The 20,442-nt window shown below is 40.6% G+C and overlaps 1 protein-coding gene across 5 annotated transcripts in view; it reads right to left on the reverse strand.

Annotated features, from left to right (window-relative positions):
• KIF21A (kinesin family member 21A) overlaps nt 1–18,543 on the reverse strand; it is an 86,207-nt gene extending 67,664 nt beyond the window's left edge. For 4 of the 5 annotated variants that reach the window (XM_063396850.1, XM_063396849.1, XM_063396848.1 and 1 more), the window contains exon 1: nt 18,282–18,542. In XM_063396850.1, coding sequence (XP_063252920.1) covers nt 18,282–18,325 — 44 coding nt within the window. In that variant the 5' untranslated portion in view covers nt 18,326–18,542. Of the gene's footprint in view, nt 1–18,281 lie in introns of all 5 variants that reach the window. The other variant, XM_063396847.1, reaches the window with a different exon arrangement.
• Between the last annotated feature and the right edge of the window lie 1,899 nt (nt 18,544–20,442).

Raw genomic sequence — 20,442 nt, forward strand, 5'->3', positions numbered from 1 at the left:
AGGACTGATGTAATCCAAGGCTATCCAGATGACCAAAATATTGTCAATCATGCCAACACCAGGCTTCATTCAATTTCTTCCTCTTCAGCCAAATGTACATCTGTTCTAGAAGTTCACTACTTCTTCCAAGCAGCCTAGTTTTTAAAAATAGATACTCTGTTATTTTTAAAGTTGAAAGGGTTTGCTATGTCTGCAGCAAAGAACAACTCTTAATTGCCTCTCTAACCCAGATTTCTCTTCCCTTTTTAAACACCCACACCTATTCACTTCTGCTGCTGGCTCTTGAATATAGTACACAAATTACTACATGTTCATGGCAAGATTACTGTAGTTCTGAAAATGGTTTTCATTTCTTTCCCCTCCATACAGAAACATTGTCTTCCCAATTGTATATTCTCAAGTTTAGAGCTGTTGGTTGCTTTACACCTCTGAGCCCCAAGTCCAATAATTACACTTCACCAACTCAAAACAAATTTACCAACATAGCTATAGGTAAAGCTACAAGCCACTTCATAAGTAATTACAGTTAAATAATGAAAGAGCAGGAGGGTCAGGTCAGTTTAAAAAAGAAATTACAAGTTGTCATTAATCATTACTAACATGATAGCTTAGCTAACACTACTAAAATAACTTGAGACTTTACAACGGGATAAGACAGCTAAAAACAGTGTTTCAATAATCTGTGCTGAATAGTGCCCTCATTTTGTTAACTTTCAAAGCAACATTCCTGGAACAAAAACCACTGTATGAATTTTCTGCCACGCCTTCAAAAAAAAAAAAAATCAACACAAAATGCCACGTTGTATCCATAACACCCGATACACCAAGTTCCAAAGCAAACTGCAGAAAATTTCTTCATATTTATTGTTGACTGTTTCTAATGAACAGAAGTTGCTCTGTTCCAAAACAGAAGGTAGACTGTTCAAGCAGTGACTGAAAGCTCTGAGCTCGTAAATCCTAACTCCGGAGTAAGGAAAAATAACTCACTTGCTTTATTTAGTACTGTCTGTTTTCAAACTTGCAAAACAGAAAGAAACAATGTTATCCACCTTCTCCAGTCCCACTGTTTCAGCTACACATTGTTTTATGTCTGAATGCCAATCCTCAAATTTAATTCTTTTCTTCATGTCTATTCATTCTATTTGCAAGGCTGCAAAATCATTCACATCAGCAGCAACAGCATCAGAGATAATTTTTCCATTCTTTTGTTCTCATGCAATGACGCTGTATTAAGTTGCATTCTAAATTTGACTACATTGCTGCTCTTTCTTGGCTTGAAAAATGTAGTTAAAATCAGGACAATACAGGAAACTATGCCACAAATTCAGAAGGTAGCATTTTCTCCACACTGAGCCATGCTTCAAATGGGTTGCTCAGTACGATGCTGGATGGGTTTTTTCTAAAAGCATTTCAGGTGAACATAAACTGTCAATGCCCAAACTCTCCCCCACCATTCCTCCACTCTTCAATCCTCGCCAAAGCTGAGAAGTTTGCAAGTACGTCAGTACTGATTCTAAACAACACTCTCCATGAAGTTTCAACCAGGTGCAAACTTAGGTTATCTACAGGCCATAATCTTTTGTTCAGCTAAATGCAGGCTGACTTTCAGATATGGTAGAGAGAGAACAGGGGAAAAAATAGTTAGAGAGAGTATTTAGCACTTATATGGAATACTAGTGGAAAGCTGAAATAATTGGAGCTTAAGTAACACAAGAAGTCAAAAGAATGTGATTTATCACAGTTGACTGGTGAAGTAAGTTTGGAGTTGGTACTGCTGTATCAGGGCCTCATTCAACATCATCTACGCACAAAATCCACCGGAATCTGGAACCTCACAGGAAAGCCAATTTCCACACCAAAATTCAAATCCCAAAGCTAGAAGAAAAGCTCTACTCTGCAACAACACTTGCACTTAGGGCTGAGCTGCTGCCATTTCACATGCTCAGCCTTTCATTGAGTCCAGAAGGGCTTATATGACACTATATAAATAGTGCCTACAATATCCAATGTATCACTGGAGATTTTAACCTAAGAGAAAGTGAAAGGGAATGCTTTGCTACCTCATCAGGAAGGCATGGGCTAGTTTCATGTTCTTCACTTTTGATAATAAGTAAAATAGAAAATACTGTACAATTTCGTAACTGTTTCGTTTCCACACTAGGGCAGGTAGGAGTCCTTGTTGCCTAGGCTAAACAAATTCAATGTGGAAATATAGTCATTCTCCTGGTTTAATTGCTACTGGCATGCAGACCTTGCTGCATTAGCAAGCTTACAGTTTGGAATTACCACTAGTATTAATACTGGTACATTTCACCAAAAGATCAGCTCCAGGACAGAGCACACCCATGAAATAAGTGTACCCTGGTCATGTACCACGATGTACACTGACAGCTGCACAGGATTCATGGCATACACTCTAAATAAAGTTTATAAAGAACCAACTACTTTCTTGCTACTTATACCTGCTTTAGAAAACCATTATCTATGCTGGTCTAACAGCAAGGCTAAGCACTTTCTGCTTCATGTCCTAGCTGTAGGCTTAATTTTTCATTACAGCTCAGGTTCCCTGATAAGATTACAAATCCAAACAGAAATCCATAACTATTAATGCAAAGTCACTTCACAAAAACAAACAAAACAACCAATCAGGGAAGGAAAAAAAAAATCATGCAGAGCAGGGTAGTTCCCACAAATTGAAAGCAACTATCTCCACTTTCCATCACAGGTTTGGAGGCTCTGACTCCATTGCTGGAACAATTCTCTGCTGTGTGCAGCTGCTGGCCTGGGCACTGCCCTGCAAGTCTCCCTCAGCTCCAGTGCACACAAAGCAGCAACACCTGATCCTGGGATCATTTCTGTCTGCTGAATGCTTGGCCACAGCCCCTTGGGGACATAAGGTAATGTCTGTCCTGACAAGCTGCTTCAAGGTCAAAACCCATTTCTTTTGCCTTGACTCAATTAAATCAGCTCTTCTTGGCAACTAATACTTCTAAATCAGGCATTTCCCAGCTGCTCTCAGAAATTATCAATGCAAATCACTTGTGGTTTGTCTGCATCAGAGTTCATAGTCTCTGGACACTGGAGGTAGCACAGATGCTTTCAAATTAAGTATTCATATATTTACTGTTTCAAATCACCTTAGAAATTTAAGTTTATGGTAACTGTCTCGCCGTAGTCCTGATCTGTAAACCAACTCAGATGGTTACAGACCTGCCACAAAATTTGTGAGCAAGCATCTCATGCCTCCGAGCACTTAACATCAGACAACAGAAGAGCTGCTTTGGCTTAAATGAGACCTAAGAGGACAATGCATGAAGGGAATACTCAAAGGTTTTCCAGGAGCTAAGAAGGAACTTCACCAGGAAATGGAAAACTATGAGCTCATACAAAATAGTGTGTTAATGGCATACTGGTAGTGCCTCAAGGCCAGGGAGGGTATTACACTAAGGCTTATATAAAGCCTTCATAATGGGTCACACATTTATGAAAAGCTACAGACAGATACATCTCTATAATAATCCATAACTTTACAGGTGTTTCAGATAGATTTCCTCACCAGCACCATGCAGCCAGAAGACTGGATATTAGCACAAGCTACAAACTCTGCATTGCCAACTGCTATGAATCAGGCAGCTGCCTCCCACACCTCTGACTTCCACTCCATGGCTGCATGAAGGGAAAAAAGCAGGGAAGAACATCATTCTACAATAACAAAGCTCTAGTGTTTTGGCCAACCTCATTTCCACTTAAAAGAATTTTTCTTAGCACCACTGATGACATTTGAGGGATGGGGAAAAGAGGTAAAATGCTATTTACTCCAGCATATGCTACAGTACCAGGTATTTAGAAAGAAAAATAGAAAAATAGAATATTTAGACAAAACTTGTTAAGGTAACTGGTGTTCTACAGAAACTGTCAGCAAGTATTAACAAAGTCTTAAGAGGCTGTCAACAGATCAACACTTTTTTCCTGGAATTTACAGATTTCTCTAAAACAGGTACCTATATTTTTTTCTATGATAGTCTGCTTTTACATTTGTGTCAGAGAGAAAACTCTGAGCTGTTTAAAATTTTAATATTTTCTTACGTCATGCTATCCAAACTGATAACTGTATGTTTTAAGGGATTTCACCAGTGAATCTGAAGAAAAGCTAAGGCAAGAGAGACAGCAAAAAAGGCTCTTTCAGCTTTCTAAAAGTTTTTTAAATAAAATACTATCTGGATTGGGTATTTATGGAGGTTTTTTGTTATTGTTTGTTTGTGAGTTGTTGCGGTTTTTTTTCAAGAAACATGACAGCTAAGCAGATACTATGACCTTAAGATCCTCCCAGAAAAGTTTGTTTTCTCCCTGGTTTCACCTATAGACTTTGACTGTCCATGCCTTATCACTTGACTTTTGTTTACACAGAAATACAGAACTCTGTCATCAAATGAAGTGCAACTGTAATGCAGCCCTTACGTAAGCTCTATCACATGAATAATTAGCAAGGCATAAAGAACTACAAATAGCTTATTTCCCAACTCTACTTACCATTAGAGTTAACCCTTTCTGGACCACTGAATTAAGGATCAGTGGCTGAAAAATGAGAACAAGATAAATTGAAAGAGTGAGAAGGACACAGGACAGGAAGCAGGATTACCTAGCATAAATGAAAGGAGAGCATTTCTTTGACTCAGCATCTGAGGTAAGGACTTGGTTTTACTTCAAATGCAATCATGTTTTTAACACAACACAAAATTAGATTCTCAGTCAAATCCAGTTGACTTAATAGGTCATTAAGCATCAGAATGGACAAAAAACTTACACAATCTTTTGTGTCTTTCCTATACTACCATCCTAATCTCAAGGTATCACAGAGTTTTCAGTTCAGAGAAACAAGACTTCAGCCCTCTGCTCCCTGGCAGCCATTGCAATGCATTAAGTTGTTTATCTGTGATCTGCAGCAGCAGTGTTGGCAGAGGGGTGGTGGCAGAGGGGTCTTGCAACAGCAGCAAAAATGGAGCAACACAAAGATTCAGCAGCTGAAAAATAGTCCAACAGTGACACTCCACCTAAAACTTGCTGACAAAGCAGAAAGTACTTCAGTACCTCTAGCAATTCTTGCTGGGATTTCAAAAAAACAAATAAGCAAGAAAACCACACAAAAACAAAACCAAAACAAAACCACACAAACAAACAAAAAAACCCCAAACAAACAACAACAAAAAAACCCCCACCACAACCATACCACAATGAAATCTGGTATGTGTAGTCCTCTGTTACCTATCTTAGCTACTAATTTAAACTAACTATACCAAGACTCAAGTGTGAAAAAATAGGCCAAAAAAAAAAAAACCTTTTCCTTTTAAAAGAAAAAGCCCTACACCCCATAAGACAGTTCCTTGTGTAATCTGTAGCTCTCCTCTAATTTTTGCATCAGACACAAGCACACTGAACTGAGCAAGTATGCAATGGCACATAACAAAGATACCCAGAAAGACTCAAGCATTATATGAAACAATTTCTGGCTGTCTTTGAACCTTTCAGACTTCACAATGAAACGGGAAAGTCCATGGCTTGACACCATTTTGACATCCCTATCCAGCTGTGGAGGACTAAAGAGAGAGCTTTGAATGTCCATTTCTTTAGGAAACAAAACTTCTCAGATGTTTCCAGAGTAAATGAAGCTATACCATAGCTTTGTGCTCCAATCGTACCTAGATCAATAAGCAATTATTGATTGACTCCTAGCAATAGGAGTCTCCTCAGCACTGAATGAATACTCAGAAGATGGGTTCCTTGTTACTCCAACACCAGAGCTGACCCTATAAACAGCAGTGGACCTCCAACTCTGTATCTTAACCCTGTACTGAAGAAAAATACTTAAAACAAGTCACACAGATTATTTAATTATTTCCAGTCTTGGAAGTGAAGTGGCCAGTGTCCCTTAACCATGCATTAGCTCAGCCTGGCACCTAAGCAAGGACTCATAAAAGGTCTACAGCATCACCCACCCTGACACACAGTAGTATACCCAGAGGATTCCCAGTATTGGTAACAGCTGCAGCAAAGACACCCCTTGAACACAAAAGTGTCTCCTACATTTTATTTTTTATTATCAAAATGGAAAAAAACACGATGCCAATTGAAATTACTTGTGAGCAAAGGGAGTACCTCACACACATCAGGAGAGGTGGCAAAACAGGAGAGCAACCATCACAACAGTGTATGTTGTGACATGCACTGACATGTGACATGACAAGCATTCTGTCCCACTGGATATTCCCAGGACAGACACACAGCCTTGAACAAAGGAAGTTCTCTTAAGGTGAAAACTGCATGTATAAATTATAGAATACACATATAAAAGGAACAGTTATAGTTGCCCAGCTAAACTACAATTAGCCATATTTCTTTAACATATCTGATAAAATTTGGAAGTCAGTAGCATTTCCTAGCTACAATCTGAGAAATCAAAAGCATATAAATTCACAAGACACAGATATGAGCTTTGAAGCATTTTATTCAGTCTACCAATATATTCCTCTGTTTTAAACAGATTGAACTTCAACCAGACAACTCTTACACATGCTAGGCAGATATCCAGCAATACAAACCAAACTGAATGTGAACTTTGCCCAGGGCTCCACATGCATTTTATGAACACACAAATCTAAATAAATAAATCAAGTTTAAAAATCCATTTTTCATACACAAAACAAAAACTGATAATGCACAAATTATAATTAATTTCCAAAGAGTCATAAGAAACCACTCCAAGGTAATCAATGCTTTGGGCTGTATTCACAAGAGTATCACATGCTTCATGTGATAAGCCACTGATATTGTAAACATTTCTTTCTGCCATTCAGAAGATACTGTCGGAACAAGCCAGAACTGAAAGAATGAAACATGAACTGTCACAGTATGGGACAGGAAAAGAGATTATTCCATGAGACAGCTGAGGAGAGCATATCTGAAAAGCAAAGAAACATTAAACAATGATGGAGGGTAATTATTCCTATCAGTCAGCTCAGTCAAAATAATGAGTAAGCTTAAACTGTGGCAGAGAAAAAGCAGACAGGTGAGCACCACATATTCCTGCTGGGAACAAAAAAGGAAGACTGTTAGCTCAAACTGAATCACACTCCAAACACCTTCACAGCTGCAATATTGCATTTACCATGAAACAGTCTCCAAAACAGGTAGTAGTAGGTCATATGAGGAGAATGAATAGACTTTACACAGAAAGAGTATAGAAAGCATGCAAACAAACAACAAAAGCCTCCAACACTTCACCCTGTGTATGCTTACAACACATTCTTTCCTAACAGCAGCCCTATCATCAGCACCACTGGATGACTGTCAGTCCCCCAAGAATCTGCTCTACCATATTCAGAACACAGCTGGAGAAGGGGCTGCACCCCCTTTGCTGAAGGTGTCCCCCACATGTCACCTTTCCAACACATCATAGGCACAAAGCTCTTCAGTATCTTCTTGGCTTCCAGGCTTTGTCTCCTCTCTTTCAGTGCAGAAGAGAAGGTTACAAAGACAAAAGGCCCAAGCTCCTTTCTCAAGCTCACATTGGGAACACAAGAGGCACTGGTCATAAAACAAAGCAAGAGATTTCCCAACTTGGCAAAAGGAAGACATCTAACCATCAAAAATTGGAACAGTCAAGTACTGGTGGCCCAGAGACACTGAAGAATCTCTATCTCAGAGGTTTTTCCTAGACCTAACATTAGACAGGCCCTTGAAAAACCTCACCTGAATTTAGTTTTGACACTGCTTTGCTGGTCAGATGACCTCCTGAGGTCCCTTCACACTTGGATTAATCTAAGCTTACCCTTCCAAATCAGTAAGGCTTTACTGTTCATTTGGACACTGTCACACCTCTGTGAACACATTCTGACATTTGAATGGGATCATTCAATTGTGCTGAATTCAGGCCCTGGCACTCTACATGCAGCTTCACAGCATTACAGACAATTGGGGTGGAAAAAAACTGGGAATGTCAGAGTTTATTCACCCACTCTACCTTTCTGGACCAAAGTACTATCAATTAATCCCAAATCTTCCTGGCAGTTACCAGTCTGAACTATTTTGAAGAGTTTCCTGTATGGACAATTTCACATCTCCATAGACAAAGCACAAGTTTATTTCCCTCCCTAGTCTGTTCATTCCACAAAATCCATCCTTACAATGGAAAAATATTTAAATCTACTATGTTTTATCGACTTCACCTTGAGCATGAAGAGCATTTTATTCCCTTCCACTCTGTACTTGACTCTTGGTATTTTATGATGTGTCTCTTACAAATCTTCACTCCTCATATCTGACAAGGAACCAGTCACATTTTCTAGACAAAGCGCCCTCTCCCTCCTCTTTTCAATTCCTCTTAGTCAGTCCACATTTTTCATGAGTAGCAGGACCCAAAACCTACCACTAGACACCAGCTGTACTGAACAAAAAATGGATTTCATTGCGCTTTTGTAAAGACTCCGGTTCCTACATACACTGAGTTTCTCCTTTTGTTACAACACAACATTGCCATCCCATGCTTATGAATAATGTGTACATTTCTTGAACATTTGCCTACAGCAGCAGCAGAGAGTGCATCAGCCCTTTGTTTTTAATCAGGTATCTTCCAAGATGTAGGTCAACAGCATTCTGTGCAAGTTGCCTCTTCCCAAAGAGGCATTTCCACACTCAGCAATGTGAGGGTTTGAGATCAACACCAGCCTGGGCCAGCTGGCACGGGCCAGCCCTGCTCTGGGGCCGGCAAGCACAGAACAAAGCACTTTCATTCGAAGCTCTCAGCTGTACAGTGTTTCTTGGAGCTCCTTAACAACCTTGACAAGCCTAGGATTCCTCTTCAGGGCCTACCAGGGCTATACTTGTTGACATTTAGCAAACAATGGAAAGTCCATCTGCTCCTACAAGCCTTGCTAACAACAACAATGGAATAGATCTACAGCTACATTTTAAAATGCAGAGCCAAGACAGTGGGTTGACCAGCCAATGTAGATCACTTGGAAGACTGTATGAGGAAGACAAAGAGAGAAAGAGAGCAAACAACAAAAAAAGACATGCAAAAACCAAAAAACTGAAACAATGAATCAAACAAAGATTTAAAAACCCCAAAGACACAAAGACCTCCCAACAGCAAATTTAATTCAATCCCAATTCAAACAAAACCCTTTTGGCAGTACAAAAAAGAAAAAAAGAACATTTAATTATACTAATGTTTAACTGTCAAATAGTTTACTTGCAAATACCAATTCAATCCTATCTCTCATCTAATTTTTAGAGCTTACTGAACACCAATCTACTTTTGCTGAACTCAGAGTTCTGCTTGTAAAGATCAAAATGGCAATTTTATTGTTCCTGAGTGATGGGCTGACTGATCAGATTAGACAGGAGCATAAGCTGCACTCTAAGTGACATAGATTGAACAGGTGGCCTTCCCTCTGATCAACAGCCTCTTCCAACACTTAAAAGTAGAATCCCTCTCATTTCAATCACCTCTAGAAAATATGCTTTCGGATACTTAGTCATCCTTAACCCAACATCAAAAATATCTTTCTGGTCTTTAATGCCTTCAAATAGCTTGCTCATAAACACATCAGCCTTTCCCAAATATAGTAGTAATTCACATGCATGATATAATTTTAACTAAAAAAGAAAATATAGATGTTTAGATGGTATCAACATCTGTAGTCTGCGAAGTAATAGGTATAGATAATAATTTTAGGGAAAAATTCAAAGGCTTCACATTACAGAGACAGAGTCTAAAAGTTATTTCACATGTACTTAAAATTAAAGATTAGACTTCAAAAAGAATGCATTTGAGACTAGAGAGTGAAATTAACCTTACCTGGACAACTTATGCAGAGTGACAACAAAAGCAGTATATGGTTGGCTTAGCAGGTAACAAAAAAGAGTAGTCAGCTACTTCCTCCAGATCAAAGTGTCTGGTACACACAATTTTTTTTACTCTTCACAGAAATAAGCAAAGAGGAGAGGGAGAAACAAAGCCATATATTGAATTTTTAATTGTAAGACTTTTCATAGAAGGTAATGACTAACTCAGGTGTTTTAGCAGAGTTGGTTTTCTCATGACATTACATCATGTATTATTTATATTGTGTTTACTTTGAAGCTACATCTTTGGCCTGAGGATCTTATGACATAATTCTAAGATGACAATAAACAAAGGGCCAGGGGAGCATGGGAAAGGAAAAGCAGGGAAAGAATATTTAGAAAAAGACAAAAGCTTACTACCTACACTCATACCCCTCTCATATTTTCATACAGGTGGAAATGGTACACAGGGATAGTGTCCTATGAAAGAATCAAGCACAAACTAAGACAGAGGAACTGCTGCAGTTGGTAATCAATACTACTGAGAGAGTGATTAGCAGCTCTAAGACTTTGGGATAATGAGCCACTCAAAATGACACAAAAGGTCTCTGGACTCATCTTCCAGTTAGTCCCCTGCTTATGGGAAAAAATGTCCAACAAAATGAATGCTAAGGATTACTGACTTTGAAAAACAAAGTTAATTAGGTGAGTATTTTGAATAAAATATATACACACATATCTTAAGTCAGTCTACCTTTCTATCACTTTATTACAAGAAGTCTCACACACAGCGTGGTACCAAATACTTAAAGGAACCTAGATACACCACTTCCTACATTATATGCAATATTAGAGATTTTATTACACATGAGAAATTTCCTAGCAAACCTGCTAGTTACCCCAAAATTATACAAGACTGTATTTCATCAATTGCAATATATTTCTAGAGGATACCTTCTCTTTCTTTAGCCTTTTACTGATGATTTGCATAACTTCTTAAATAACATTGCTAACAAGTCCTGTATTTAATAGAGTTTCTTGGCTGACATTAGTACTTCACAGCTATGCAATTTTACAGCTTAATATTTCCAGCTTAATATCTACCTTAAATTTGTTTTAACAGTATTAAGCAAAGGATAACTAACAATTAGAAATGGAAGGAAAAAACAGCTCATTGAAAAAGTACACAGCCTAAAGATAATAACCAAGAGCTTGGAGAATTGACTCAAGATGTGGAAGACCTTTTTTCAAGGCCGCAAATGAGATTAGACCCAGTAAACGGAGAAACCTGTTTGATCAAACTCTTCCATTATCAAAAGAGAACACAGGAGAAAAGATAAAGTGTCAGACTTTGAGATGCCTTACAAAAGGGAAACATTTTCTGTCTAGTCCTATTATTGATAACATTCCATGTGTTCAGCTCTGGTAGTTGAACTGATAATGCTATAGCATGCCACAGTCCATTAACTCTTACCTTGAAAATACTGATTTACTCATGCTTTTACAGGATCAGTTATGCTGAACATAAAGGAAAAGGAAAATAAGTATCCTTCGAAGTTACAGTATGCAAGAGGTAGCATTTCAAGAAACCTGGAGTATTTGAGAGCTAGTATGGAAAGATTACATTAAATCTAAAATGTCTTGCAAAAAGACAGTTATTTGCTAACCAACTGAACAATGCAGAGTTCCTATAGCAGCAAAAATTCAAGAGCCAACAGTGAGACACTAATTTACCTAGATAACAAATCCCTTAGTCCTTTTTTAATTCAACAATGGAAGCTCACTATTCAATTTGAATGTGTATAAATTGCTCCATACAGTAGAACGATCATAGCCTTTTACTAAGGTCGTGTTGCTCTCAGCTTTCTGTGTTGCAGCTCCAAAGCAAACAGGCTCAAGGGATAAGTCATCCATTTTTGTTAGGCAGACTTAAAGATGTAAAGATGGTTAAAGGGGTGCAGAGTTCCAATCAGCATTTGTCAACTGATTTAAAGAAAAAAAAGTTCTTTACACAGAAAAATAATGATTCCAGCAGTGGCCAACTCTACCAAATCTGCTGAGGATACTACCAGAATAAAGGAACAGATGGTACTCGCTCCCCACTTTTTATTTCCATTCAGACTCTATTCAGGAAATATTTTATGCTAATCAATCATAAGCTCTGAATCAGCAGGTTTTCACATTTTAGAATACATTTTGAATGTTTTGTTTCTCTATGCATCCAACTCACCGTGACAATAACCTTATCTTTTCAATATTCTCCATTTGTATCTTGTTGCCACAACAAACACATCAAACAAAAACATTTTTGAAAAATAAGGCAGCATTTCTCCCCTTACACTGGATCAGATATATTTCACCAGGGGAAAGTGGAAATTAAAACAAAACTAAAAAATAAAATAAATAAACCAAACAAAAAAATATCCCACAAGGAAGAATAGGAAGAAAACAAAGATTTCAAACTATTCAAGAGAAGAGAAAGAGGGCACAATAAAAAGGCACAGCTCATGTAGTTACTCTTGCTATACTTGTTCAGATCTGGTTTGATTTCTAATTAAACTTTCTTGTTCACCAGTTCAAATGACACTTCTTGAAAGTGTTTTACACAGAAATAATATTAGCATAACAAAAAATTCTCTAGCCACCACAGATATTTAGTATTCCGCTGTATTTTCCTTAAAATAAAAAAAGCACTTAAAGTTGCTTGATTTCACCAGCAGTAGTCAGGCAACAGAAGATGAAAGCAAGAATTCCAACAGCCATCTCTGAGTGGGCAGCAAGGGCAATCTATATAAGGCTTAAAGCAAATCAAGGGAAAGCAGAGGGAGGGAGCAGGACTCTCTCCATCCCATGCACAAGGGTCATACTGCCACAGAAGAATTTACAGATGTCACACAGTAAACCTGAAAATGTGAAACCCTGAGTAAAGTAATAAAGGAATGTCTAGGCCAACAGATCACAAGTGCGAAAGAAAACACCATTAAATGGAAATTAGTGACAAACTCAATGGTTTTTCAAAGCAAACTCGCAAGTCTTCTACAAACTTTGGGAAGTGACAAGTTAAAAATATAATTCATCCAAAAGCATGAGCAGACTGCCGAGGTACACCACTCATTGCTTTTTTTCTTCCTAAATTCAAGATACCCATCTTTTGGCAAGGAATATATGGAATTAAGGGAAAGGTCCAAGCAGGATTTCTTTCCCCTCCATCCAAGAATGAGTTTGTGTTTACAACACAAGTGGTGAAAAGGGAAGTTTATTTCCTAGAAAGCAAGATCACAGATTTCAGCCTGCCCCAAGCAATATCAGTAACGGATGATCGAGTCAGATGTTATGAAACCAGAATTAATTCAGCAGCAGATGGTGCAGTGTCTTTTCTTCAGCTAAAATGCAAAACATACCAGCGGGGTAAAGTTTCAGAGAAGGACAAGGGGATGTTTGTTTAAGTCAGAGAGCAAAGAAAAACATCAAAACTAACAAAAAGATATGCAACAGGAGCTTTCCCAAACAAGATTTCTTTTGTAGCTTTCCATTAACAGACTCCGTGCAGAAGAGTTATTTCCCAACACCTTGCTATTAAAAGCTGTCGATATTTTCTCTTTCATTAGGTGGGGCATTCTTGTGTTTTTACAGACTGCTGAACTTCATTAACACAGTTACATATTTTACAAAAAAACCTTTTACAACAGCTACAACAGCTGATTACAGACGGGTAATAATTACTGTCTATTAAAATAAAATGTCTGGTTCATTTAAAGGAACCAGTGGATAGTACTGCAGACTATTGCTGTCGCTTATCTAGTTTCAGAGTGATTTATGAGAATGTTTAGCACTGTATGGGAAGCATGAAATGAGTATCTCCAGAGCTTATAATATATACCACAGCATACATGTCCATTCTTCTGGCATCTATTCATGGTGGGAAGCTTAAACACATCTGTAACTGTTTGCACAGCAGCAGCCCAAGAAAGAAAATCAATCTCAGCTGCCATCGAAGTGCTTCAAAACACCTGTCTAAAAAAGACAAGTTCCTTTCACTCAGTTCCTTCTTTCCTAGTGTATCTAACAGTAGCTGCATCTAGCACAGAGGAAAACAACCTCACTATAAAAGCTTAAAAGAAAATGCTTATAAAGAATGCAAAAATGTGAAAAGGTAGAGGCAGACATGACAAACAGCAGATTCTATATAGGGAGAAAAAAAAAACACACAGAAACTAGTGAAGCAGAAAAAAAAAAACCCTTACATAAGACAACCAACAGATCACATAGTTCAAGAACTAGGGGTATGAAAAGAATTGCATAAAGTTGCAATGGATGAACATATCCCACTTGCCAAATCAGAAGTCAACACCATATCCTGATGCCATGCCACACTAAGCTTTAGTTGTACAAATCTCTAACCTTCACTAACCTGAATTAGTAACCAATGTGTTTTTCCAGCATACTTCATCTCCCTTTTGGAAAACCAGAAACAGAATCTGTGTGGTTTTCACATTCATCAGCTGCACTTATTACTTGTACTGTTACTAAAAACAGTTTACCAGTAGATCCATTGCATTTTGCACACAGTTTCCTTACTTGGCAAACATCAATATTTTGCTTTTGTGAAGCAGTGTCACAACATATTGCAGATACCCAGGGTAGGTATGGAAAGGGAATTTTTCACTCATCTCAAGGCAGAACTGGGTGCCCAGATCACAGAGCCTCCCTACACATGTGAGGAGGAGAGTAGCAACACTCCCATTCTCCACTTGAGGGATGCAACAAAGAACATGTCAATCACAGGAGATGAAGCAGTACCAGTGAGGCACTTTTGCCAAAGCAGGGAAGAAGGCAGATAGACACAGACATACCTAGGCTGATGAAAAGTGGAAACTTTCACTACTCCATTCTTTACCGATATTAAACATGCCTGATTATAAAACACCATCCCCTGAATGTTCTTTGTGTTCTGCCTTTTAACACAGTTTCCACTGGGCTCCATCTTTGATGAGAACATGCCCAATGCCAAAGCTCTTCAGCTTTACCAACTGGTACTTCATGTTCTTTTATTGTCCAGTCCACCTGAGGCATCACCCAAGCATGTCGGAGTGACCATCTTCACTTGATTACTGGTCAGCTTGTACAGCCATTCATCTTTTCACATTGTACTCATTTCTTCTTCTATTTTAATACAGCATCTCTAACAAATCAATACTAAAGCTTATCATCTATACATCCAGGGCCTCCACTGACTCCCAGTGGATCAAGGCCATCTCTCACCACTGGAGGGCTAGAAGACAGACATTTCCTTTGATGTTCTACACTGTTATTTGGATCTTGTTATGGAGAAGACACAACAAACACCCTTCCATGCTTTATCAAGTACAGGCCTCCGTACAAGACTTCCGGTTAGACCTATCCAAACATTTTCTCCATAAGTTCCTTTGTTTACCATGTATCCAAAAATGCAACTTTGTCTTCTTAGATCACCACTGCTAGAACATCCTAACAGTATGGCCCCAAGCCACATGGAGCAGGGACAGTCACTAACTGTTGGAGCCATCTCAATTCCTGCAACCCAGCTCAGGTCTGGTTGGTAAAAGGGTAAAAGTAACCGCACACTTCTGAGTGCAGTGACCCCATCCAGCCCCTCCTTGGGTCATACAACAGCACTAAAGTGCAGTAGCAGACCTAGACTGCTGGCTGTGGATCTAAATCTACGGTGAGAACTTCATGTACGCTACATGCCAGAAGCCTACACACTGTATCATGCTGGTGGACACCACTACAGTGGCAAGAATTAGAAACTATAATCTATATCCTTTTGTGAACTTGGAAGGTGTTGTTAACATTTCACAGCACTCTCGTCAGAAGTTAGTCAGTCTTCATATGTTGAAAAGACACTTAAAAAAGCAAGACAGAAATGTTAGACTTACCAAAATGATAAGTTTTTTACATTTAAAATAAAGTCCTGTAATCAGATGACTGTTATCTATCATGGGGACTCTCCATCTGAAAACAGACACACAGCCACAGAGAAAGCAAAGATCTTCGCCAAAGTTGCACACCGTCATCCACAAAGTCCACAAGTCTTTCAGTGGTGGGTGACTAGAGAAAAATGTTTTCTTAATTGGGGAATTTAACATTAGTTACTGGATTATCTGCCAAACTATTTTCAGCTTTCATGCTTCACTAAACCGGAGCTCATCAGTCACAAACCCATTATTACACTGAAGAAAATGGGGAGCAATTAGCATACAAGATGATAGCTTAAAGCTGGTGCTAATTGGAAAGAATGAAGTATTTTTCATTCCTGCTGGATACAATTAGGTGAGACAACCAGGTTCTGGAAAAACAATTTGCTAAACAATTTCAGTGAAGTCTATTCTGTAACCTATGTTTAAAGCCTCAGCAAATTCATGCCTTTGCAGTATATCTTGCAGCCACGGGGGTTGCAAACGAAAAGCTGGTCCAGCTGTAGAGCAAGTCTTGTTCAGAAAAATAATCTAATTCATCACAACTGTGGAGATCATCACTGAACTAAGCTCAAGTTGCCAAAAAGAGCTGAAGAGCAAAACCAACAAGGAAACAGAATGCAATACTCATAATGCATGGTACAGCATGGCACCAATACACACTGAGATGCAAAATCAGTTGAATTACAGGACTGCACAAAACACACAATCAGAAATAAAAGAAGACCTTCTACAAAGAGCTACTGGTGCAAAAACAATTATTGTGTATGCTTTTGTTCATGAATGCTAAACAGAGAGGGGGGAATCTTGTACATGAACAGTTAATTTGCCAAAAGGAAGAAGGCAGACAGGAGGAAAAATGCAATCCTTCATTATTAGTGAACTGTACTCAGGCACAAAATGTTAGTTAGACAATTATACTGCAGAAATATATCTTATAACATTAGGGATTTGTTGTCAAGAACTACAGCTGGATGACTTTCATTTACTTCTACAAATTCTTTACCATGTATTACACCAAATCTGTTCATCACACACCTACAATTATAAATGTATTTCCACCAGTAGGTTTTTTATTTAATTCCAAGCAGCAACAAACCTCTGTATTTGTAAATGAACTTCTACATCACTATTTATTTTGGCTCAGTACATATTTAATATTTTCTTCAAATGAAATGAAAGCAGTCTGTAAACTTGTAACACACCCTATTTTTATGATCACACCTATCTCATATTTTCCTTTTTCAAAATACAGCCTAATTATGCTTTAGAATAGCACCTCCCTAAACATTATGTGAAAAATGCTTCAACAAAAGCATCTCTCCCAACAGAAAATGCTGCTGCCATCAGACTTTAATGAACAACTGCAGCATATACCCCATGTTACAGGGGTGGTGCTTCTCTGTTTACTGAAAATGTTATTGCACTGCTCCCCCTACACCATATACCAACACACTAGCACACAGCAGCATCGATTATTTCCACACCCTTCAGAGAAAACAAAACAAACCTCAGAAATCACCCTCTTCATCTTCCTGAACAACCCCTGAATTCTCTAATGCAAGACTGTCCAAGGACCCACTGAAATAAACAGACTTTCTCCTAAGGTCTGATTTCTTGTATTGTAATATTCCAAGTGTGCCAGCATAAAGGAACTTCTTTAAAGTAAAGAAATAAATCAACAGACAGTGTCACAATTAAACCCCAAATATGGATCTACATAGACATAAACGGACACAAATATATGCACACATACATGTATTTCTCCTCATGCTTCAATCATGTAAAGACATCTTGAAAATTGAAGCATCCACGGGCCAAACTGGAAGCTCTTCAAACAATATAATCGTATTTTCACATAGAAAACCGAGAAGAGACAAGAGCTCACTAATGAACAGCAGATTTTTATCTCTGATTAAAGAGCAATTTGAATTAATTAATGTTTTAAAATTATTTAAGCTCTCCTCCCATCACGACTTCTACATACACCTAATTCCTAGGTACTGTGAGCAGCCTTATGGCAGTCCATCCCTCTGGTATGTGAGGTTAGACACAGCCTCCGCGGGATAAAAGCCTTTATCTTTCTAAAAATATCAGTGTGCCAGGATCCACTCTCGTAAAGCTCCGTGATGCATCGCCTCAGTCCAGGGGCCGCTCTGCTTCCATCCATGAGTAAGCACTCGCAGCACCGGCTATAATTAGTTGGAGTATTTTTAGGGTCACTGCTCAAAATTAGAGAGAAATTACTGAGAAAGACCTCAGAACGGTGGGGGGGTTTCCCCTCTCCTTTGGCTGTTTCCTACCGCTATGAGGAAAAAGAGGCTCCGCGGGCGCCGAGGGGAGGCGATCCCCTGTGTGCAGGGAAGGTGTGCCCGGCTGCCGTGCCCGCCTGCCGTGCCCGGTGCTGCCCCGGGAGGGTGGGCGCTGGGAACGCGCCGCGGCCCCGCCGCCCGCACCCGGCCCGCGGGAGCCGCCGCTTACCTGACCGCCACCCGCACCGAGCTCTCGTCCGGGCCGGCCGACATGGTGCTGCGGGCGAGGGGCGGCCGCAGCCTCGCCGGGAGCTCCGCCGGGCCGCGGAGGAGGTGGGGGCACTGCTGCGGCTCCCCCCTCACCTCCTCCTCCTGCTCCGCCACCTCCTCTCTCCAGCCATTTTAGGTGACTGAATGAATAGGTAGCAGCCGCGGCAGTGCAGGGAGGTTTGCACCGCTCCTCCTGCTCCTCCTCCCGCCCGCCCCGCTCCGGCCCGGCCCTTCCAGCGCCTAGGCGGGGAGCGCTGTCAGTCAGCCCCGGCGGGCCGAGCCACGGCCCTGGTCAGCGGCCCCCGCCCCGCCGGGCCCGGCGCCTCCGCCCGCTGCAGCCGCAGTGCGTCAGCGGCCCCGCCCCGGCGGCCGCCAGCACGGGGAGACGGCGGGGGAGCGGCACTGAGCTCTCGGCACACGCTGGGGGACCGCGCCTCCTCCACACACACCCCCTTCTGCACATACCCCCTCCACACACACCCCCTCCACACACCCACACCGGGACACCGCCTCCTCCACACATACCCCGCTCACACCCCCACACACACAGCCTGGCACGCCGTGTCTCCACGCACACCTGTTGGTTGTGTGGACACACGCTCCTGGCGTTTGCCTTTCCACACGCCCGCTCGGTGCTTGCCCCGTGCACCGCAGCTCTCCTCACGCCTGCCGGCCCGTGGGGCCCGGCGCACACGCCCTGCCCGCGCACAGGGAGCCTTCGGGGTGCCAGGCTCACGGGTGCCCCTTCCCCCGGTTCGCACGGCACTCGCGTGGCGCTGGCACGCCTGCACGCCGGGCTCCACACGCGTATTTCCTTTCCCAGGCAGGAATGAGGTGTCCTCATTTCTCTTCTGGCCCCGTGTGGTCCTCGCGACCCTCGTGCCCTGTGGGAGGTCGCAGCTCTCCCACCTTCCTGGTGGTGCTGGCAGGATTGTTTGCCACGGCTGCTCCAGCCAAGCATCTCTGTTCTCACTTCGCTAATGAAATGCCTGGCTTTGAGCTGGAAACCGAGTGGGTGGATGACACTAATTTTTGATGCAAATAGTATCCCTGCCAGGAAAGAAGCCTGATTATTTTGCCCAAAACAATTCACATTCCTAAAGAAGATTTTCCATCAGAATAGGCCCGGGTTTGAATTTGTAATGATATGCTAAAAACCTTGCAGTTCTAGTTCTTTTGCTTCTGATAGTGAAGGTTGATCACGCCCAGGCCCGACCTCTTTCAAAGATGAGCTTACCCGGGCAGGTGAGGTCTCCCAGCCAGATGGAGCCTCTAGCCATAGCTCTGAATCTTTCAAGTCTCTCCTTCTCAGCAGGAATCCACTTCTCATAGTTATTTTCTCTAACTTTTCTATTTTTGTTTACTTACTCAGAAATTGGATTCCTTCTAGAAAATGGCCCACCTGGAAGTTGCTATTCAAAAAGATGGTCTCCTTTCTTCTGAATTACACAGCACCAGCATTCAAATCCCCAGCAGCATTTGAAAATATGGGGAACTTAATCTACATACCATATTGTTGAGGTAAACTGAGATAATATTTATCCAAAAGGCAGAAAAATGGAGACACGGATAGTTCAATATGAAATCGAGAGAATCTGGTATGGGCAGAACAAAGACTACATTTCCCTGGGCTTCTTAGTTCATTATTCTGTATTTGATGCCATGGGCCAGATGCCATGATATTTTCTCTTTTTGCCATGATATTTTATGGGATGGGCAAGACAGCAGATAAAGAAAAAGCTCCTACAGGTGAATTGTGTTGCCATTCATACCAAACAACCTCACAATGAAAGTGATAGGCGTTTCATAGTTCAGGGCATTACATCTAGAAGGGACTGAACACTCATTACTGTGTCATGCATCTGTGGGTATTGTACTGAGGTCTTTAAAAATACCTGCAGCCCACCCACAGTGAATGGAATCCTATGGTGTAATTAGGTTCTGACAATTTATGTACACCAGATTTAAAAATCCAAAACTTACCCAAAAGTATCCAGTGCATTTTTTTTTCAGCTGGCATAGTTAGAAGGTTAATGTAATAAGCATACTCAAGCCAATTTATACCTTGGCAGTATTTTCCTGCATTTGTTTCACATAGCATCTTTTGCTGGATGGGCCAC

Source organism: Prinia subflava, chromosome 4 (genome assembly GCF_021018805.1).
Source record: "Prinia subflava isolate CZ2003 ecotype Zambia chromosome 4, Cam_Psub_1.2, whole genome shotgun sequence".
NCBI lineage: Eukaryota > Metazoa > Chordata > Aves > Passeriformes > Cisticolidae > Prinia > Prinia subflava.